A 21888-nucleotide genomic window follows, 5' to 3' on the forward strand; every position below is an offset into this window, starting at 1 on the left:
TACAAATACTAGCTTATTAATTGACTTTCAAGCTTAGCAGGCTTAAATAGTCAGGCTTTTAAATAAACATTTAATTCAGGCAAATCCGTGTTTTTTCAAACAAGCTAACAAAAAATAAAAAAATGTTTAATGTTTAATCATTGTGCTATAATCATTGAACTGAGATTTTAGTTGTCTAACAATAGAGTACAGAACCTAAATAATATGTTAATTTGAAGTTCATTTGTCATCGACAGCATAGATGAGTCTCAGTGCACCGAAATAATGCATTGCCCAATAATATCGCATTTACCTGCCTATTCACACATGTCAACGAGCCTTTACAATCAAAACTCTCTTGCGAACGCCCATAACTTTTCCATTTCATGCTGCGTTGGATTTATAACTCCTATTTCCATAATTCTAATCAGTGCCAAAGCGTTTACCCATTGGAGTGGTAACTCGAATGTGAAAATGCAACAGCTGTAATTGAACTTGCAAATTTGGCCAGCAATTTGCAATCACGTTGTGTGGCTAATGGCAGTTGAGTTTCAGTTAGAGCTCAAGTTGGGATAACTTTCTGGCTGAGGTATTAATTAATTTGGCTTTTGTTCGGGGGCGTGTACATAGGCCTTGAGACGGAGACTTTGGTTACAACTCGAATACATCTGCTTCCAGGCGATGCCGGCAACGCGGAGGCCAACAATCCGCTTCCGGGCGGCGGAGGATCCGGAACAGGCAATGGTCCTGTGAGCCCCAGCATCTCCTTCTGGTTCCGCCTGAACCGCATCATCCTGCGCCTCTGCTCCACGCACCAGTTCAAGAATCTCCAGGTAAGCTACTTACGCTCCGAGCTTAGCGAGAAATCCCTCGCCAAACATGTTCCAACTGCTCCTCAAACGGCCCCGCTCTTTGAAACTTTTTCGCCCGCTTTGCTACTTAGTTTGCTCAACTTTTTTCCCAGCACTTGGCAAAATACTTCTTCAAAAATGTATCTAAAAAATATACATTTTTTCTTTAAAGACATATATATGTAGATATATAGAAAGACGTTTCAAATATTCAAACATACAAATTTTTGTTTGATTTCGAGATATTTTTATCAAATCTTTTTAAAATTTGTTAATACAATATCTTACTTACTCTAGCCAAAAAAAACCCTTGAAAACTAATTCTCTGAGTGCCTTTGCTCCATCAGGTGGAAATGCTGTATCAGCGGTATTTTCTGCGTATGAACCAGAGCAACACGACGCACATTCTGGCCCTGCTTTTGGCCCTGATTTTGGCCCTGTCCTGCACGCATTTGGTCTTTACCACGCTGCAGCTGCGGCGCAGCACCTCCCTGTTGCTGGAGATCAGCGAAATTGGGCTGGACGCAAATGCGACCGTTGGCAACTTGACGACCACCACAATGAAGCCACCGACATCAGCGGGTCAAATTGCCCAAGGCAGGAGCTTCGTGCCGGTTTTGGGCCCCAATTCCAATGCCAGTCGGAAGGCCAACGAGGCGGGGGCTGGCGGCTCTGATTTGGAATCGGCCCATAGCCACAGCCCCGCCGATTTCGAAGCCGACGATAATGGGCAGCCCGAGAGGGGGAGGCAGTGGCGCCGGCAGAAGCGCAAACATTATCGACGCCTCCACAAGCACCGGTACAAGCACAAGTCACACCAACAACATCGCACCAGGTGAGCAGAGATGCCAACTATTTCGCATAGAATGTATGAACCAACCAAAGCCGAAAACATTAAAAGTATAATTATACTTTTTCACTAAAAGATAGTTTAGTTTAACTAGAAATCATTAACTGGAATAACAGTATTTTTAAGGGTTTTCAGAATGGGTACCCAGAAACCGTGTTTCAAGAAATTTTGATCGCTTTTATAATTCTTATTATAGAGGGTCGAAATTTTGACCCCTTTTCATGTTCGATTTTTAAGGGTTTTCGGAATGGGTACCCAAAAACCGAACTTCTAGCTTCCATAATTTCAGTTATCCGATTTCGATTTTGACGTGGGATATCTCGTTGAGTTTGTGGCGGAATTCTCTAAAAGTCTACATTAATATAATTCTTATTAAAGATGGTCGAAATTTTGACCCCTTTTCATGTTCGATATGTGATGGTTGTTTATGTGTTTTCGGAAAGGGTGCCCAAAAACCGAACTTCTAGCTTCCATAAGTTCAGTTATCCGGTACTGATTTTGACGTGGGATATCTCGTTGAGTTTGTGGCGGAATTCTCTAAAAGTCTACATTAAAATAATTCTTTTTAAAGAGGGTCGAAATTTTGACCCCTTTTCATGTTCGATATTTGAGGGTTGTTTATGTGTTTTCGGAATGGGTGCCCAAAAACCGAACTTCTAGCTTCCATAACTTCAGTTATCCTATTTCGATTTTGACGTGGGATACCTCGTTGAGTTTGTGGCGGAATTCTCTAAAGGTCTACATTAATATAATTCTTATTAAAGATGGTCGAAATTTTTACCACTTTTCATGTTCGATTTTTGAGGGTTTTTATGTGTTTTCGGAATGGGTGCCCAAAAACCGAACTTCTAGCTTCCATAATTTCAGTTATCCGATTCCGATTTTGACGTGGGATACATCGTTTAAATTGTGGCGAAATGCTCTTAAAGTCTACATTAAAATAATTCTTATTTAAGAGGGTCGAAATTTTGACCCCTTTTCATGTTCGATATTTGAGGGTTGTTTATGTGTTTTCGGAATGGGTGCCCAAAAACCGAACTTCTAGCTTCCATAACTTCAGTTATCCGATTCCGATTTTGACGTGGGATACCTCGTTTAAATTGTGACGGAATTCTCTTAAAGTCTACATTAATATAATTCTTATTAAAGAGGGTCGAAATTTTGACCCCTTTTCATCTTCGATTTTTCCGTATATTTAAGAGTTTTCGGAATGGTATCGAAAAACTGAAATTCTAGATTCTATAACTTCAGTTATCCGAACCCGATTTTAACGTGGGATACCTCGATGAGTTTGTGGTAGAATTCTCCAAAAGTCTACATTAAAATAATTATTTTTAAAGAGGGTCGAAATTTTAACCCCTTTTCATGTTTGGTTTTTCCGTATATTTAAGAGTTTTCGCAATGGGTATCGAAAAACTGAAATTCTAGATTCTATAACTTCAGTTATCCGAACCCGATTTTAACGTGGGATACCTCGATGAGTTTGTGGTAGAATTCTCCAAAAGTCTACATTAAAGTAATTATTTTTAAAGAGGGTCGAAATTTTGACCCCTTTTCATGTTTGGTTTTTCCGTACATTTAAGAGTTTTCGCAATGGGTATCAAAAAACGGAAATTCTAGATTCTATAACTTCAGTTATCCGAACCCGATTTTAACGTGGGATACCTCGATGAGTTTGTGGTAGAATTCTCTAAAAGTCTACATTAATATAATTCTTTTTAAAGAGGATAAAAAATGTTGACCCTTTTTCATGTTCAGTTATCCGATCCCGGCTTAGACGTGGGATACCTCGTTGAAATTGTGGTGGAATATTCTAAGATTCTCAATTACATTTTTTTTTAAAGAGGGGAATGTAGTACTATATAACATTCTAATTTAGCTATATAATGTCCATCTTATCATCACTAAACAGGAAAATGGAGGGGTGTAATATAGATGAAAAAGAAGAGGCAAGTTTTGACAGGTCACCCCAGTCGACAATGTGTTTTTCCCAAAAGGCGATTCATATTTTGCACAGCTCGCATTTGAGGTTTTACTCCCCTGAAATTCAATCAACCAACTTTAGGCTGCCCCAAAAGAGCTGAGCCCATAAAAGTATGGCAAAGTAGGCTCAAATTGAATTTAAAGCAGGCTGGAGGGGCTGGAACAAGTTAAGCTCCAAGAAAAGTAATTTTAGCCCAGGCAAGGTCCACAATTGATCGAAGGGAATCCATGACAAGGCTTTAATCAAGTGCGAAAATGCTATTTTAAATTGAATTTAAAGAGTCATTTTAGGGAAATTAATTTAAATTTTGATAGAAACTCAAAGGAAGAGTAAACTTAAGGAAGGATAAAGTTGTTTATGTAAATAGTTTAAATCAAAAGATAAATAGTGTTTTGATTTTATGCAAAATAATTAAGGAAGCGTAAATTGTCAGTTTCAGTTTAAAGCTTACTAAAAAAATACAAAGATGAAAATTCAAGGAAATAAATCTTGAGATTTTAATTAAATTAAATTTATTTAAGACTGGAGAGCCGCAAAAGAAATTCCAACAAGAAGATGGGAGTGCAATTTGGTGCTCAATAACTTGCCAAAAAATAACATAAATTGGTTTTACGTGTTTTTTCTCCTTAACCAATTTATTTCGAACGAAATATTTGTCAACAAGGTGGTATCCATCAGGCTGCCAAAATCCACAAGAAAATGCCCTAATCAATAGCTCGTGCGAGTATTCGATAACTGACTCCTCAAATTCATTTTCCCTGCCATTTCCATTTACATTTAGATTTATTTCGCCACAAATATTTATGCTGGCCATAAGTGCCGGCAAGACGGATAGTTAGCCAAACACAAAACAGACATTTTCATCAATTGAGCGGCGAGTGAAATGAAATTTCGGACTTTATTGCAGATACAGGATGCGGGAGAAGCGGAGTCTGCAGGACATGGGGCTGGTCAGGGGGAGAGGGAGCCAGCTGATTGTTGACACTGCCCCCGATGATGTGTACACAGTTTCCCGTAACCAGGAGGAGGAAGATAGCGTTGATGATGATGACGATGGAGGGCGGAGGGTTGGCCGTAAACGCATTACGTATACGCCGCGTGTCCGCGACAACAATCAAATTTCACAACCGGAACGTGATGAAGTGTTAAACACATCGTCAAACGCAGGTCCTGCAGCCGATAATTTGGACACTCCCCTGGGCTACGGCCACCTCATCCCCCTGATCCTGCTGCAGGTGGACAGGTCCGTGCTGGTCTTCCTCATTGTCATGCTAATCTGCGGGATTGTCTACGCCTGTGAGTTGCCCACCTGCCCACCATCGAATGACCCCCGACTCGGGGCACTAATCCCTTTGTGTTCGCCCACAGTCCTGCTGTGCATCCTCTCCAAGCCGGCCATGAACGAGATCTTCCTGGTCCTGGTGTCCTACGTCATCTTGGCCACCTTCCTGGCCATCGAAGTGGCCGTCAGCTATGCCATGAAACCCAGGTTGGTATACGGGTATCCCAGAAATCGAGTTCATAAAAAATGGGATGTCAATTAATGCATTTATAAACAAATTATAAATTTGGAAAAAATCTATTTCAGAAAAATTCTAAATTTTAATGTCTGTTAAAAATTATATAGAAATTCATTTAATTTTTCTGTCTTTCTTAATTTTAAGTATTAAACCAAGTTCCTCTTATAAGGCTGTGCAATATTTTTCAAAATGCTGTTCTTAATTTCCCTAATTTTATCTAGAGTTTGGTACTTTTTTCGTTGACTTACTTTAACATTTTACCTAAAGAACCTTTAGAGTAGTAGCCCCTTTTTCCCAGTGCTGGCAGCTGCTGCCTTGCTGGGTAGAATTAATCATTCACGGCTCGCTAATTGCGAGAACTTGGAATCATGGTGGGCTAGCCACCCACCCACCATCTGGGCTGTCGGGTACCGTGTGCTAATCGCTCTCCTTGTGTCCAATTTCCTCCGGCAGCAAATCCTTCAACGGCAGCGCCTGCTGCATCGTGCTCATCTACATGACCTACACGATGCTGCCCCTCCGCCTCCGGGAGGCGCTGATCGGAGGCTTCCTCCTGAGTGTCGTCCATCTGTACACCTGCCTGAGGTTCACCGCCATCGAGGACGAGGCGGCCGAGGCGCTCCACTGGGAGGAGGTGAGTGGGGTGCACATGATACTCCTGCGGTCTCCGATTTGGTGAATTTCTGTGGCCTGTATGGGATGGAATGATATATGATTTAATTGCTGCTTGAATTGCATTGCTTCAGCTGTCAGGAAGTGACAAACTTAAACTCTTATATATAGCTTAAAGTACTTTGTGCTAATTAATTAATGCCAAAATAATTTGATTTCTTAGCTTTTGGCAATGGTTTAGCTCACTTAAGTTCTTATTGCTATAAACTAATGAACCAACAAAATATTTGTGAATTTAAGCTAATATATTAGTTTTAATACCTTTATTCCGCCAATCTAATTTGACTACCAAGCTTTTTGCTGAAAGAAAAACATTGTTTTAGGGAGTCATATAACTCTTTAGCTACTTTTGTTTACTTTTCAAATGAAGCACATAGCCATCTATCAACAGGTTTGGCATTTCCACTGAACCGCAAATGCCAATCGATTTAGCGAATAATAAAATTGAAATACTGCGTAATAATATGGGAGCGGAGGAGGTGGCTGCCCATCCAGCTTTAATTGCCTCCTTATGGGCGGGGGAAAATGGGAAAACCGGGGAGTAAAACAACAGCTGAGAGTGGCACGTGTCCAAGGGCCTGGGAGTGAACGTAAATGAAATGAAATTAAATTGCCGCCAAATTGAATGAAATCGAGAATGTGGAGGGTGCTGCCTAAGTGTTGTTTTCCCCGTATTTATGGGCCGTAATGTCATTAATGCCTCAATCTCCGCCCGCAGCTGCTCTGCACTCTGGTGGCCCTGCTCCTGGCCAACCTCACCGGGGTCTACACCCACTGGCCCAAGGAGAAGGCCCAGCGGAAGGCGTTCATCGAGACGCGGCAGTGCATCGAGGCCAGGCTGAGGACCCAGCGGGAGAACCAGCAACAGGTGAGTGCTACTCAGGAGACGGAAAATTCTAAACGGTTGGTATCTATTACTAAGCAATAAGTAATAGGTGAAGCCAAAGAAAGGCTACCCCAGGAGCTTTAATTGATTTTTTAAAAATATATTCATTTTTATAAATATCTTTTTTTTGTTAAATTGCAATTTATCAAGAATTTGCAAGAGCTTGTAAATTTATTTAAATAAATACCACCCACCTACAAGCTATTTTTATTCCTTTCCTTACTGTTAAGAAAAACACCTTCGTTGCTGCAGACAAATAAAACTCAGCAGGTGTCTTTTTGGTATGTGGGAGTGAAACATGAAAAGGCCAAGCCAACAGGCAAACAAATTAACTCCGGACGAATTTCGCAAAAATTGTTTGCATCAAACGGAATGTTGACTGAGGACCAGCGGGGCCACTGATTCATCTCTTACTTTGCGGCATGACATACTCCTTCTTCGCATTTCCGTGGCCTTTTATCTTGAAAATAACAAGCAAAGGGGGTGACCTCTTTTCATGATGGTTTCTGGAACTAAAAATAAAATAAGATCAAGAATTTTGCCCTTTAAAATAGTTTTTTTGAAAACCCTCAAATTAAAATAATAACAAATAATCTTTCACCATTTCAAGAATGTGTAGTAAAAGTCGTTCAGTACTTTAACTTGATATAAATACTCAGCTAATCTGTTGACTATTATTTCCTATAGAGTACGAAATCGTAAAATTAATTTATGCAGGCTGATCCCGGGGGCCAGATTCGAGTTGAAATCGCATTTCGGGGTGCTGTAATGGATGTGGGTATTAAAGCGGATCCGTTCGTTGCAGGAGCGCTTGTTGCTGTCGGTGCTGCCTCGTCATGTGGCCATGGAGATGAAGGACGACATTGCGGGCCAGCCACGTGACACACAGTTCCATAAGATATACATCCAGCGGCACGAGAACGTCAGGTGAGTGGACCGGTGGGTGGGGACTCCAGGGGTGGGTGAATTTATTTGCATGCAAAGTCAATAAATTGCTCGGCTGAGAGTCCCTTGGATGTCTGAATGTCAGAGCGTGTAACGCGAGCAATGAATTTGTATGCAAAGCCAAAAAGGAGCTAAACCAAATGCACAGCGCCACGCACACAGTGCAGGGGCGCACAGATACTACGCACACAGGCACACACACAGGACAAACGACACACACGCACAAAGCGGCAGTCAACCAAGCATAATAAAGCATGCTTTGAGGCGCACCTGTTTGAGCCAAAAATGTCCTGTGTCTCTTGCTTTTGTTCGCTTTCCCATCAAAGGAGTTTCTGGGATTTCTGTCCAAAGTTGTCAAGGGGGAAAAGTGAAATACAGCTGGTGAGATTACTAAAAGATACATAGAACGTGTAGGTATTTTGGTTTTGCAAAGGGAAACTCACGAGTGACATGAGTATCTCAGGAGAAATATAAAAAATCATATAATTTTAACACATTAATCCTAACAAATTTATTTACTTTAAAAAATGCTTTACCAGCTTTTAAAGTTTAAAAACCATTACAATTTTTAATGAAGTTATACATATAATAGGTATATATATATATTAATTCTATAAATCTAAGAGTTTTCCCTTCTTCAGCTTTCCAACGCTACTTTTCTTATTGTTTACCCTCCCAAACTTTGCCCCTCCATTTTGTATTAAATTACGCGCTGAGCCGACTAAGCCCTTCTCAGTTACGAGTCGTAAAATCAGCAAAAGCGAAACAAGTGGCTGTGCTAACGTGGCTCTGTCAACACATGGCCATGTCGTATAGGCCGAGAGTAACGTGAAAAGGATTTACAGCGTTAGATTTACGAAAATAAATAACCAACACATAATTCTGCCTAAGATAAAGGGGGAAAAATATTCCGCAAGGCGGTAGCTAACAGATTTTTAAAGGGTGAGGGTTTAATGTATTGAAATTTCACTGTAGCAACTGACTTGAAGTAAACCTTTAGAGGTTTCCTTAATGTCTTATGATTTTCTTCAAAGAAAGTAACTCATAGAGTAAATAATAGTGGGATCTCAGCCAGTATCCAATAACGAAGCGAGGAGTGTTAACCTCAACAATTTAACGTTTCAGCAAAAGCAACCACTTCTTTTGAAGTGCATCATAACTGCTGCACTGAGAAAAAATGTAAATAACAATAATAAGACGAAGGAAACTATTTCTTCAAAAAAACTAAAATGTTTATTTACTATCCAAAATCCCCTTCTGACTTGTTCCAAAAATAAGAATTCTCAATGGGTATATTTTTTCTCTGTCTAGAGAGTCCTTCCTCCATCTCACATTTCGATTTCCCCCTTTTCCAGCATCCTTTTTGCGGACATTTGCGGTTTCACCAGCCTCTCGGATCAGTGCACCGCCGAGGAATTGGTGCGCCTGCTGAACGAGCTCTTTGCCCGGTGAGTATTCGGATGGGTTCTGGCTGTGCCATCTGAATGAACCAGTTGGACAGGCCAGGGTGCCTAGCCATAATTAATGGCAAACAATTCATACACTGTGCAAAAAAGGGGGAGTGTTTCGATTAGAAGTGAAAGGTACTCGATCTATATTTATTCCATAATTTATTAACTTTGAGTTTAGTCAGATTTAATATAATAAAATTATACAAAACCGTCACTACAATACATTTTGATAAGAAAAATAATATGAGTAATATACCAAGCACACGATTATTTCCCTCAGTGCAGATGTATCTGTCTGGGGCCATGTCTTATTCATGAAATTGAAACCCAGACAGAGCCTGTGGCTGTATTAATTGCTCCAAGTGAACGAGGGAAAACCGACCTCGGGGCAAACAAATAAAGCTGCTGACCTCTTTGTAAACGAGCTTAGGGATTAGTAACAAGTTGGTTTTATGGCTCAAGATAAGATAAAACTGAGGCCACAGGAAAGGGGTTCTAATAGGGGTTAGAGGCCCCTCGACCCTTTAGAAATATTAATTTACAATATTATTTGGTGGTTAATTTGGTAGGTTTGTTTGACCTTTTCAAGGAAATACTGTATAATAAAACAACCTTTATTAATTGGAAGCTATCGATTTCATAAAAGAATACCCGAATTCGGTACGTTTAATTAAAAGGAATTAAAGGTCGCTCTTTGGTACCCCTTTTTATTTCTTTTGTGTTCAGCTTTATTTCTTTAAAATAACCTGAGCTGTGGGATGATGTCTGTCGCTGATTGTCGTCCAGACTTAGTGCCTCTTGTGGCGATTCTCCTGTCCATTTTCCAACTTCTCCGTTTCCACATTTCCACTTCCATTGCAGCTTTGATCGATTGGCTGCGGAGCATCATTGTCTGCGCATTAAGCTGCTGGGCGATTGTTACTACTGCGTCTCCGGGCTCCCAGAACCCCGTCCGGATCACGCCCATTGTGCCGTCGAAATGGGTCTCGATATGATTGACGCCATCGCGTGAGTATCCGTAGCTGTATCCCTATCTACAAACAGAAACACAAAGGAAAACTCCTGTTTTGCGGCATTGTTGTGGGGTACAGGGAAAGAAAGGTTTTTTATTTCTTCTTTATGACAAAAACTTGGAATACTTTTGTCAGTATCTCTCACTACTTAACTTAAAAAACTTATTTGCGTTGAGAAAAATATGCCAAAAATTTAAAAATATTTTAAAAAGTATTTTTTAAGGCTCTTTTTTGTTATTTTCCTCTTTTATCCTAACAAAAAAATCAAAAACTACAGAAAAAACAAATAAACATACTTTTTAAGTTAATACAAAATTATAACTATTTTGAACTAAATTTAATTACAGGATAAGATTTACTTTTTGATTTAAGGACTATTTCTCAATGCCCTGTTAAGCTTATAGTTGCTTATCTGTCAGATAAATTGATCATAAAAAAAATCTTTTCGGGATCACAAATCGGTTTTGATGTGATGTTATTTAAAAATGTAACTAGTCAGGTTGGATGAAAAAATATATTGTTTTTGAAAAACCTATTTTTATTTAGCATCAACATAATATTTTTTAAAATAAGAAAAGTAGAAAAGTTATAGGGATAATTTTCCAAGTGCACCCAATACAAAGCTCCTTTGTTTCCCTCCAATTTTGCAGCCTGGTCCGCGAGGTTATGGCCGTGAATGTGAACATGCGAGTGGGCATCCACACGGGCCGGGTGCACTGCGGCGTTCTGGGCCTGGTCAAGTGGCAGTTCGACGTTTGGTCCAACGACGTGACGCTGGCCAACCACATGGAGAGTGGCGGCATTCCCGGGTGAGTCGATTTCTATGGTAAACCCCTAATCTTCCGACTAAAATTAATTGATCCGCCGTCTTGGCCTGTCATCGGTTGACACTTGAAAAGCGTTTCCATTGTCTTGGGCCTGGGAAATCCGAATCCGCCACAATTCAATTCATTTTGCTGTCATTCCCGTGGAAAATTCAATTTCACTCTGCCTGCAAAAGCAATTCAATCCACTGAAAGCCCCATTTCGGTCAGTCTGAGCCACTTCTGGCGACAGCTGTGAATAATGGCTCGTAATATCCGCCCAACCCCCAAAAACTCTGGCCAATAAAAGCTGTGGCGAGCAATTAAAGCCAACTTGTTGTGGTGTTGCTTAACTTGTATTGTCTGGAGTACGGCCCATGAAGGCACTTGAAAGTCCAAAAGTGTCGCCGCTCTGCGGTTATCCTTCGTCCTGCGTCCTTCGCCTCTGGGTGCGCCTCTCAATTCTCCATTGTGGGCTTAATCGCTGTAATTGCCCTGCACACACAGTATTTTGCATGCGTCTTGTGGTTAACTGGAGGCGTCAAGTTATTGGTAACTTACGAGTGCTTGCCGACCCCTTTCGGAGACCATACCCAAGAGCGCACCCCCCCGAATCGATTATGGGCCACGCCCACAAGACCCACTCCGCCCACCACCCAACACCACTGATAAGTGCCCCTCAACAATATTTTGTTGCTGTTGATTCAGCTGCACTCACTCCAACACTCGAGCAATTTGTTTCTGCTCGGATACCCTGGCATCCAGAGTTCAGCTTAGCGAAGGTATATCAGGCAGACTTGACCAAAATAAATGGTAAATAATATTTCTAAAGAGTTCAGCTACATAGGGGAAAAATCTGATATTTAAAGCAGCCATTACAACGAAATAACAACATTTTATTCACTTTTAAATAGTATGTAATTAATAATTTGTAATACCAAAAATTAACAGAAATGTTAGTTACAATAGATTTTATAATATCAAATTAATATTACCTTTTTTTATGTCTACCTAAAAAAAACAAAATATATTTTTACTTTTTATTTATATTTTCGTCATCCAAAACAATTATTTATTGTTAATTTTTGAAGCCTTTTTTGGGGATCTTTAATTAAAAGTTTCAATTTATTATAAAATCTAATTATGTTATTAATTTTATATTAAGATCAAACTTTTTGTATACGAAAGGATTTAAAAAATAATTATTTTTCATAACGTGTTAAACCCCTAAAATATATGCTAAGGGTTATGATCTGTTTGTTAGGGGTATATTATTGCACATGTTTTATTCAATCTGTGGGTCCGAAACCCTTGAGAACACTCTCATACCCTCTTGAACTTGTGGGGAAACACTATAGATGGAGTGGGTGTCCCACAATGATAGATAACAAAGGGTCGAAGCACACTTACACCATTTTCCCTGAGACCAGCTCTTGCCTTCTGCACTTTCCCTCGGTGTTGATTTTTTGTGAATATTCACGCTGCGACTTCGGGTGGAAGTTTAAGTAACTGTTGAGTTTATTTGGGTCAGCCGGCGACGGCAGCTCGTTTGTTAGCCCTGTCCCGGGTGAAATTAAAAGCAAATAGCTGCAGTGGGTGCTGGCCCAGACCCAAGCCCAGAACCAGGCTGAAACCCAAGGAGAAATCGCCCCAGCTGGATGCCTGATAAGCTGCAATTTTAGCCGAGAGTTGAGCGAGCGTGGCATGTAAAAAGTTCGTTAGCGGCGGCAGGAACAGGAAGTTGCCCGGGGAATGGGGACGCACTGCAGCAATCCATAACAAAGCGCCGTGTAATCATCAATAGGATCAACAACAGGCTGTGACTTGGCAGCCCAAGGATGCGGAAGCCAGGAAGAGAAAACATCTGTTGCCGGTTTTCTCCTCCAAACAGCATTAAAAACTGTTTAGTCAACTCGGGAAAATCAGGGGAAAAGGGGAAGGGCAGGCGCTTAAAATGTGGGCGTGGAAAATGGTTTCGCTGCTGCTGCGGCAGCTTGTGTGGCAAGTAATGCGAGTGTTTCCTGCGGTTAACTGCATTTTCCCCCCAACCACACGAGCCAGAAAAATAGTAAAAAGCCCCTAGCTGATATAGATAATCATCGGAATGTGTCCTCCACTCTATTTTACCTTTTTCCCCCCATTCCAGACGCGTTCACATCACCAAGGAGACCCTCAAGTGTCTGGATGGCGATTACGAGGTGGAAGTTGGCAAGGGAAACGAACGCAATTCGTATCTGAAGGATCATCAGATAGAAACGTACCTAATTGTGCCGGGGGACATATACAGACCGGTGAGTTGACCTTCCTTAATAATTGATGAGCTAACTTTAATTGTTGATGCATATTTTATTGGCAGCACAAAAAGTCTCGCAATCGCCTGCAGGTCAATGGCAATATATCCAAGGAGCTGCGCATGATGGGGCATGGCACGGCCCAAAAGCATACTTCCAAGTGGGTTATTTTCATATTTTTGTTTAATTAACTTTTGCTTTGTTAATGTGTAATAATGTAACTGCAGATTTGGCTTTGGCGACAGTTCGGAGAGCACCAAGGATCCCGAGGACGAGGTGAACGAGTATCTCATGCGCGCCATAGATGCCCGCAGCATTGATCACCTGAGGGCCGAGCATTGTCAGTCCGTGCTGCTCTGCTTCAAGGATAATGTGCTGGAGAGGAAGGTAAATTTATACTTAACAATACTTAAAAAATAACTAAAAAATTATATATATAAAGTTAACCATATCATATTTATCAAAATATTTATTAAGCACTGTCTAGATTAAAAGAAAGCTCGTAGTTAGTTAGTCTTTACTTATTTGTTTATTTATTCGTTTACTTATTTAATTATTTAATTTACTGATAACAGAATAGTTTTGAAAAATATCTCCCAGTTCCAACGCACACTATTTATAAAACATATGAATTTAAATAAGCATTGGTTCAGTCTCTTTAATTGTAACCCCCACATTCTAAAATACATTTCAATTAACCTGCCTTTAATTTATTTAACATGAATAATAAATTAAAATTTTATTTATACTGCTATGCTCAAATACGCCCTGAAAAACAGGCTCATAAGCTGCCCTTTTGTTTATTTTGAACCCAAAAAGGTGTTTACACTCCCTGCTTTGCATTCCTCGCTGGCCAAAGTTAGAACCAGGAGCAATTGCTTATTTCTGGGCTATTGTTGCCCTGGCAAGTGAACAAATATACAAAACACATAATGTATATCTAAGCCGTGCTTTTACCACTCTGTTTTTCAGTACGCCAGCGAACCGGATCGCATGTTGTGTGTTTACTTCTACTGCAGTCTGTTGGTTTTGCTCGGCACCAGCATAATGCGGCTGGTGGTGTTCCAGAGGTGAGTTGGTGGTCTTTGCCGGGGATTCGGATTTCAAGTGGGACAGCAATGCAAACCCATTCCCCCTGATTTTTCGGGGCGTCCAAGCGAGGCACTGTTATGCATGTATGCCCGCTGGCCACTATCCCCAATGTTGCTCCCCCCCTTTAAATTGGCAACCTGCTCCTCCATTCCAGCTCCCTGCTGACTTTGGCCTTGTCCACCGGCGCTCTGCTGCTGCTCGGGCTCCTGGTATTTCTGGTGGCATGTCACAAAATCAACTTTCAGGTGAGCACACAAAGGCAGGTCGGGGGGAAAATGTTGACAATCTGCATTTTTCATTCGGCGGAATGCCAAACTTTTTAGCTGCCATCGGACATCAAACGCTTCTCATTGCGCATTCATAGCAATCGCAGGATATCGCAGTTTTTCGCCTTCGCCAGTGTCGCCCTGATTGTCCTCACCACTCTGCTGGCCATGGTGAGTCTGTGTATTTTAATCGTCCCGTAATAACCCATAAATATTTAAGTGCAGTTCAAAGAGCGCAGGCAGAAATGCTATAATTTAATTGCTAGTGACTTTTTAAGTGGCTCGCATCACTAAAAAATAAATTAATGGGATTTTATTACGGTTTGCTTAAATATTTATAAGCTATTCCGTTTTATTGAAGTGGTCTTAGCTGCCAGAAAATAAATGAGTAGGAGCAGTAGTTTATTGAAATATTTAATTGCAATTTTGAATTATTTAAGTGGCCTTCAATTTAAGAAAGCAAATGAATAAAAATTTATAAAATTTATTTTAAATATTCAGTAGCAGCGCTCAAAATTAAACTTTTTTACTTAAATATTCATAAAGAATATATGACACATTTGTTATGGTTATTCAAATTCATCCCACAGATAGCATATACATTTTATTTAGTATACCACACAAGTTTTACAATTTATTGAGTACAATAAAATAAATATTGATTTTATTCCATGAAATTGATTGCCAACAATATTTACTTTAATTTATACAAAAATAAAATCACAATTTGTTCTATACCTCCCTTGACTGCTATAAAATGCACAGGTATTTGTCAAATGAATTTTTGCTCTTTATTTGTGTCGGAAAAGTTATTTCCGCCATGTCACACACGAATTTGTTTGACTTAAATGCGGCCCACGCTGCGTATGCGCAACAAATGGGCAGCGGAATGGTCTAAAACAGAAGTTTCTGGGACGATTTCCATCTCCAACGCTCACATGCCGAAATAAAAATGAATCCTAACTGCCTTGAGGGCATTTTCCCTCTGTTCTTTGGGGTCCAAGTCAAGTCTTTCATTTGCTGTGCATTTGTGTGAGCTCTGAGTAAAAGTTTCCGTCTAGAAATTCCAGCAAGAAGGCGTGGGGGTGGAAATGGGTACTAACCTCTGAGGGAGAATGAAAATAAAATTTACGTTTTGTAGACCAAACAACATCGGGGCGCGCTTGTTGCGTCCTGCGATGTTGGTTTGTTTTGGGGCGCGTCAAAACAAAAGTTTTTCCATTAAAGTTCGGCATTGGGCCAAGAACATCGACACGGCATCGAGGGGCAACGGCAGCCCAGGAATCCTGGCCCCAGGACCTTTCCGCCTGGTGATTAGGTGGGTGAGATGGCGGTGCTGGTGGCGGCCGAATGGGCAACTTGTTACCTGCCCCATGGCTTTTGTCTGCAGCAAGTCTCGGGCCATGGGTTCTTTGACATTTCGCTGTCACTTTTGGGTCTCTGCGTTTTTGTTTTGGGCCACGTTTAATGGCACTTTAAGAGGCATTCGTATTCATTTTGGGCCACGCTTAATGGTCAATCTCTCTCGCGGGAACAGGTCTACCAGAACCAGGACCTGTTGGATGCTCGTTAAAATCTGCCCGCAGATCGTTAAGCTTGCCTAATGCGAATTTCATGGCCGGACAGCTAATTAGCCGTGCTCTCCATAGTTCCAGGAATCGGCCCGCCAACTGGAGCTGCTGCAGAGGAGTCGCTTTTGGCTGGATGTGTACGGGAATGCCAGTCTGAATGGCACCCAGCTCAGCGCGCAGATGTTCGACCAGGAGGAACCCTTGTGCGATTTCTACCTGGCCTATAATGTGAGTGAGTGCACCGGGGGAAAAGTATTAATTATTGGATACTTTTTTAAACCAGCTAGTTTTCTAATAAAATTGTGCATAAAACATACAAAAATATGATGATGTTCAAGTCATGTTTTGCTTAAAATTGTTCCACTTTAACTTAGCCATGTCAAAAACCTATTCAAGAAGACTTTTTTCTAAGATAACAACCACTCAAGAAAGTATTCACCTTTAATTTTTGATATGTTGAGCAATAAATTAAGAGAAATGTAACAAATAAGGGCTATATTTAAAAATAAAGTATATCTGCAAATTAAAAAAAAATGGTAACATTTTACAAAACAAATTTTAAAAATTAATAAAAAAATATTATTAGAAAACGTAAAAATACATTTAAAAATTGTGACAATTACTACATAATTAAAAAAATAAAACAATTTGGTTTTAAATAAAATACAAATTGTAGCAATATTTTTCAAGTAGGAGAATGCTTTAATGCAATTCAAATTTTGTAAATTATTAAAATTTGTTTAAAATTTCATAATTTTCATAAAAATAGGAATCCTTTCCTACCATTTTTCATAAAATAATAATTAGAAATTGTCAAATTATCAGTATACACAAAACATCTTTATTAATTGGTATGAGTAGAGCTGTTCTTTGACATTGTCCTAAAAATGATTCTTTTTTCTCGAACAAATTTAGGGAAATATTTTTCAACCTGTATGGTACTTTTCCTGCTTTGTGAAGGATATTATTAGTTCCGTGAGCTCACTTGTCAAGAACTTTATTCAATATGTAGTTATTAGGTCTCGATTGAAGTGCCCTTATTACTGCCAGCAAGTGCGTGTTCAATTGTCATGTCTAGATGTCAGCACATGTAGCGAGTGTGTTGCTAAGGCAAGGGTGGAACCCCGATTGCTCTGTGTTTACTTGCTGCGTGGGCGGGCCTTGAATATATAATTCCCTGATTTGCCTGATTCGCCTGATCCGCCCACAGACCTTCCTGCTGCTGACGCTGCTCTCGATGATGAGCTGTGCCACCTACCAAGTGCTGCGCATCCTGCTGAAGCTGCTGCTGCTCCTGCTGGCCTCCGGCAGCTACATGGCCTGCTCCAGCTACTTGTACTCGCACTGCAGGGACACAAGCCACGAGCTGCTGTAAGTACAACCCAGATCCCTCATCCAGCATTCCGCATGCAGCAGCTGCGCTATCTGTGAATGAAAACGAATTATGGCGTAATGCAATTTCAGTGGGCTTCAGTGGGTTAAGGGGTCCACTGACTGGGTCGCCGGCACCAGCTGAATTGCATTTACGGCAGCCGCAAACTGCATTAAAATTGTATTTAGCACCCACTCCGAATGCAGCTGGATTCATTTATCAACTGCCGCAGTAACGTCTCCTTTTTCCCCCTACTTTTTGCCGCATTACCCTTTAATGGACCGGAAAAACTTTGCCATGGTCGCCATTTCGGGACGATTGCACCTTTTCGCATCTGATAATCAAATGGAATCTTAGGAACGAGGAGGCCCTGCTGCGCTACATAATTGATTGCATCTTCCTGTTCGCCTTCATGCTGGCCCTGATCTTCCACAGCCACCAGACGGAGGCCACTTACCGCCTGGACTTCATCTGGAAGCTGCAGGCCACGGGTGAGACAGGTTTAATTATGATGGGAGGTGGCGAGTGGCAAGTGCGCAAGAAAATTAGACGGGCAAAGGGTGCTAATGGCAGCCTAGGAAAAGTTGGCCACTTGCAAAAGTGTTCAAAACAAGTTTAAAACATCAAAGGGAATAGTTGGGTCCACTTTAGAGGGTTCCTGGCTAATTTAGATTGAATTTGGCACTAAAGTTCTTCGCATTCGTTAGGCTGGCTAATTTAAATTGATTTATATATACGAAAACACATATTTTTAAAGTACAATTTTTATCGAAGTTATAATAACCAATACCATATTGAACTTAAATGTTTCCTGCTAATAAACAAGTATAAGTTTATTTTCATTTGTTTGATAATGCATTTATAAAGGTTTGTTTGTTTAAATCAGCTTGAAGAAATATATATATTTTTAAAAAGGATTTTTTAATAAATTTTAAGTTAATAAACTCAAAATATAATATTAATGTATTTTAAAAATATATTAAGATTACTTTTGGTTGAGGTTTTTTTTTCAAAAGCTTCCAAATTACGTGTTATTATATTTTTGTTTTTGCCACAAACTTTTAGTATTAGGTCTTCGATGGGCTTTCTTAAATGTATTATCCTAACTCAAACAAAACTTTTTTAGCAAAACCTGCAAAAATATTTTAAAAATATCTAAAGGTACCCATACAAACTACCTCAAACAACAAACTTTTCCGCATTTCCAAATAAGAAACCCTATTTATGTTAGACCTTCGGTGTTGCAAAACTTTAAAACATAACAATATCAAGTATACGCACAGTTGCCAACATTTCCCCAAATTTGCAAACCCATTTGGGATGTGCCTCCTCCATCCCCCAGAAACCCCTCAAATTATTGTGCTGATTAAAATTCGAGAGTTGGAAAGTTGGGAGCCTTTTTGCCCCATTCATGACGTCTCTCTTTCCGTTTGACGCACTGTCAGTGATTTGAAATGATTCCCTCGGAGGAAAAGCGCCGAGGGATTGGGAAAACTTTCAGCGCATAAGCCACTTCATTAGTATTAGTGCACAATTGCACTTTCGCTCGCAAAGACACACAGACATGTAGACTCAAAAAAACACATTTCCCCCGCTTTTCCCATTTCTGGGAAATGGGAAATGGCACTGGCAATGTGTTTTGAGTTCTGCGCTTTCTGTTTTGGCGCTTTTACCTTCCGCTTCGGTAAACTGATAAACTGATATTTCAATTTCACGCTTATGTTTTTTGCCCTTCTTCTGGGCTTCCGCCGCGTTTGTTTCGCTTTTTTCTGTTTTTTGCAGAGGAAAAGGAGGATATGGAGCACCTGCAGGCTTACAACCGAAAACTGCTCGAAAACATTCTGCCCGTCCACGTAGCCGAGCACTTTCTGAGCCGCGAAAAGCACCTTGACGTGAGTATAGAAAAGCACAAGCGACTAATATTAAATATAGCCATGGTCAACATAATTTCACTTAAGATTAGATAAGTGCTGGCCTAAAAAATATGTGGTACTTAAAAAGAAAATAAGGGAAATTGTAACTATTTTATAACTTAACTTATTGTAGGATATACATATAATGTTTTTGTAAATTTATAATATTTAAGGAGTGCATAAACATTTAAATAAATAATTTTTCATATGGCTAACACAACCTCTTCTAAATAATAAAATCTTAGATTTTTCAAAAAAATTCAAAAATAAGAAACAATTTGAAATCGTTACGAAAAAAAGGTTATTATATTAAAATGGTGAGATAAATATATTATTATTTAGAATTTATAAATTTTTTATTGTTTTTACTTATTGTTGTTAATTATATAGTTATTAAATTATTAACACAACTACATTTAAGTAAAAGGAATTTAGCTAGTTTCCTGACATAAGATATGATAAGACCCGCAATATTTAATGTCCAGTGATATTATCCAAGGCACTCATCAAATAAAAAGCCTAATATGTAACTTAAATATTTAATCAAGAATTAGTCAATTTGCATAGCCATAATGCTGAGCACAACTGTACACACTTTTATGGGGTCATATAGGGGTCATATATTCATGAGGCATGCAGGCAAACACATATTAAAAAACTTTGTGGCTGTGAAATCTGCGGCCAATGCTGAGGAGCAGGACGAAAAGGACCGAGGTAAGTGGGTGCTGGAGGATTCAGATTGGCGAGAGGTCCTGGTGAAGGAGAGGTTTCTGGGGCACGGGAGGCGATGGAAACTGTGATGTGACCACGTGTATGCGGCCTTAAGCCATTTCGCTGCACTTGCCGCAAGGTGGGAAATGGGAAATCAGGGGCGTGGCAGCCTGCCGCATTAAATGCAAATTCAACAAGCTTAGCAGCCGCATTTGATGGCCAACGAGCAGCCACTTTGGCAGCGGGACGAAAGCCAATGAGCTCGACTTGAGCCTGGCAAACAGAGCTACACTGGGCAAATGTTGGCCTGGGAATTCTAATTATATTTTATTTGCTTTAACATGAGTGGTTGTAAGTATTAAATGCTTAATAGGCGTTTTATATAAGTCACTATTTAGCTTATGAATTACAAATTTTTTATACATTTTAGAACAATGAAACCAATAACTATAACAATAACTATAAAACTATAAAATACCCATGTTTTTTATTTTAATGAAGTGTTGAGGACCAGTAAAAGTAGCTTTAAAAGTACCTAAGGTTACTTCTCTTTCCCAAACCTAATGCATATGTAATTCAAAAGTTTCCACCTCAGTGCACAGCCATAAACAGATGCAAGGAACTCTCCAGCCGGCATCTAATTGAATTTTCGATTGGCTTTGTTGCAGGACCTGTACCACGAGCAGTGCGACTCGGTGTGCATCTTGTTCGCCAGCATTCCCAACTTTTCCGAGTTCTATGTGGAACTTGAGGGCAACAACGAGGGCGTCGAGTGCCTGCGACTGCTCAACGAGATTATCGCCGACTTCGACGACCTGCTCAGCGACGAGCGCTTCCGGTGAGTCCCCTCCCCCCGTCCCCCATTCCGTTTCCCCTTTCTGGCCTAAACGGTTTTAACCACTTTGCGGGTCGGGCCATTTCCGGCCACCCTCTTCCTTCCTCCCTTCCCTCGGTAGCTGCATCGAGAAAATCAAGAGCACGGGCGCCACTTACATGGCGGCATCCGGGCTCACGGCGAACACCTGCGACCGGGTGAACTTCAGCCACGTGACCGCCATGGCCGACTACGCCCTCCAGCTGTTCGACAAGATCGAGGAGGTCAACATGCACTCCTTTAACAACTTTCGGATGCGAATAGGTGAGCCAGTCTATCGTTGTCCTTTCTATATCTTCTCTAGATACAGATAATATAATATATCTAGGATGTTTCGATGGTATTAAATATATCAAGATCAAAATATCCTTAAAATATGATATTCATAATTCAAACCTTGATTTAAAAAAAAATATAAATATATTTATACAATATAAATTTTAGTACTCCCTTTTTTATCAGTGTTTTAGTATAACAAGTAACCTCCCACATTTAACACTCTACTCTCACTACATTTTATTCAGGGATTAATATTGGTCCCGTGGTGGCCGGGGTCATTGGAGCCTGCAAGCCTCAGTATGACATTTGGGGCAATGCCGTCAACGTGGCCTCGCGAATGGACTCCACGGGTCTGGTGGATCACATCCAGGTGAGTCTTGATTAAATCTTCGCCTAATCGCGGGCACTCAGCTGGATTTAATGCTGTCCCCACTTTCACCATCTTAAGTTTTCGCTTGTTGCTAAAACGGAGAAATTCTTGTTGCGAAAGTTCTGAATGATGAGGGTGGCGGAGCCACACCCACCTAATCAATGGCCACCTGGGCTGACCACTTTAGGGCCAAAG

At 40.3% G+C, this 21888-nt stretch overlaps 1 protein-coding gene across 3 annotated transcripts in view; it reads left to right on the top strand.

The window, feature by feature from the left end:
• LOC108034864 (adenylate cyclase type 5) overlaps positions 1-21888 on the top strand; it is a 43576-nt gene that overhangs the window by 18173 nt on the left and 3515 nt on the right. For all 3 annotated transcript variants that reach the window (XM_017110043.3, XM_050886733.1, XM_017110041.3), the window contains 23 exons: positions 658-812; positions 1178-1665; positions 4572-4960; positions 5033-5153; positions 5638-5818; positions 6575-6724; positions 7548-7669; positions 9043-9135; positions 10000-10146; positions 10802-10960; positions 13101-13245; positions 13311-13405; positions 13473-13632; positions 14218-14315; positions 14492-14582; positions 14661-14774; positions 16253-16402; positions 17385-17545; positions 17904-18037; positions 19329-19438; positions 20839-21008; positions 21127-21308; positions 21569-21693. In XM_017110043.3, coding sequence (XP_016965532.1) covers positions 658-812; positions 1178-1665; positions 4572-4960; positions 5033-5153; positions 5638-5818; positions 6575-6724; positions 7548-7669; positions 9043-9135; positions 10000-10146; positions 10802-10960; positions 13101-13245; positions 13311-13405; positions 13473-13632; positions 14218-14315; positions 14492-14582; positions 14661-14774; positions 16253-16402; positions 17385-17545; positions 17904-18037; positions 19329-19438; positions 20839-21008; positions 21127-21308; positions 21569-21693 — 3740 coding nt within the window. The remainder of the gene's footprint in view (positions 1-657; positions 813-1177; positions 1666-4571; positions 4961-5032; positions 5154-5637; positions 5819-6574; positions 6725-7547; positions 7670-9042; positions 9136-9999; positions 10147-10801; positions 10961-13100; positions 13246-13310; positions 13406-13472; positions 13633-14217; positions 14316-14491; positions 14583-14660; positions 14775-16252; positions 16403-17384; positions 17546-17903; positions 18038-19328; positions 19439-20838; positions 21009-21126; positions 21309-21568; positions 21694-21888) is intronic.

The sequence above is a fragment of the Drosophila biarmipes genome, chromosome 3L (genome assembly GCF_025231255.1).
Source record: "Drosophila biarmipes strain raj3 chromosome 3L, RU_DBia_V1.1, whole genome shotgun sequence".
Taxonomy (NCBI): domain Eukaryota; kingdom Metazoa; phylum Arthropoda; class Insecta; order Diptera; family Drosophilidae; genus Drosophila; species Drosophila biarmipes.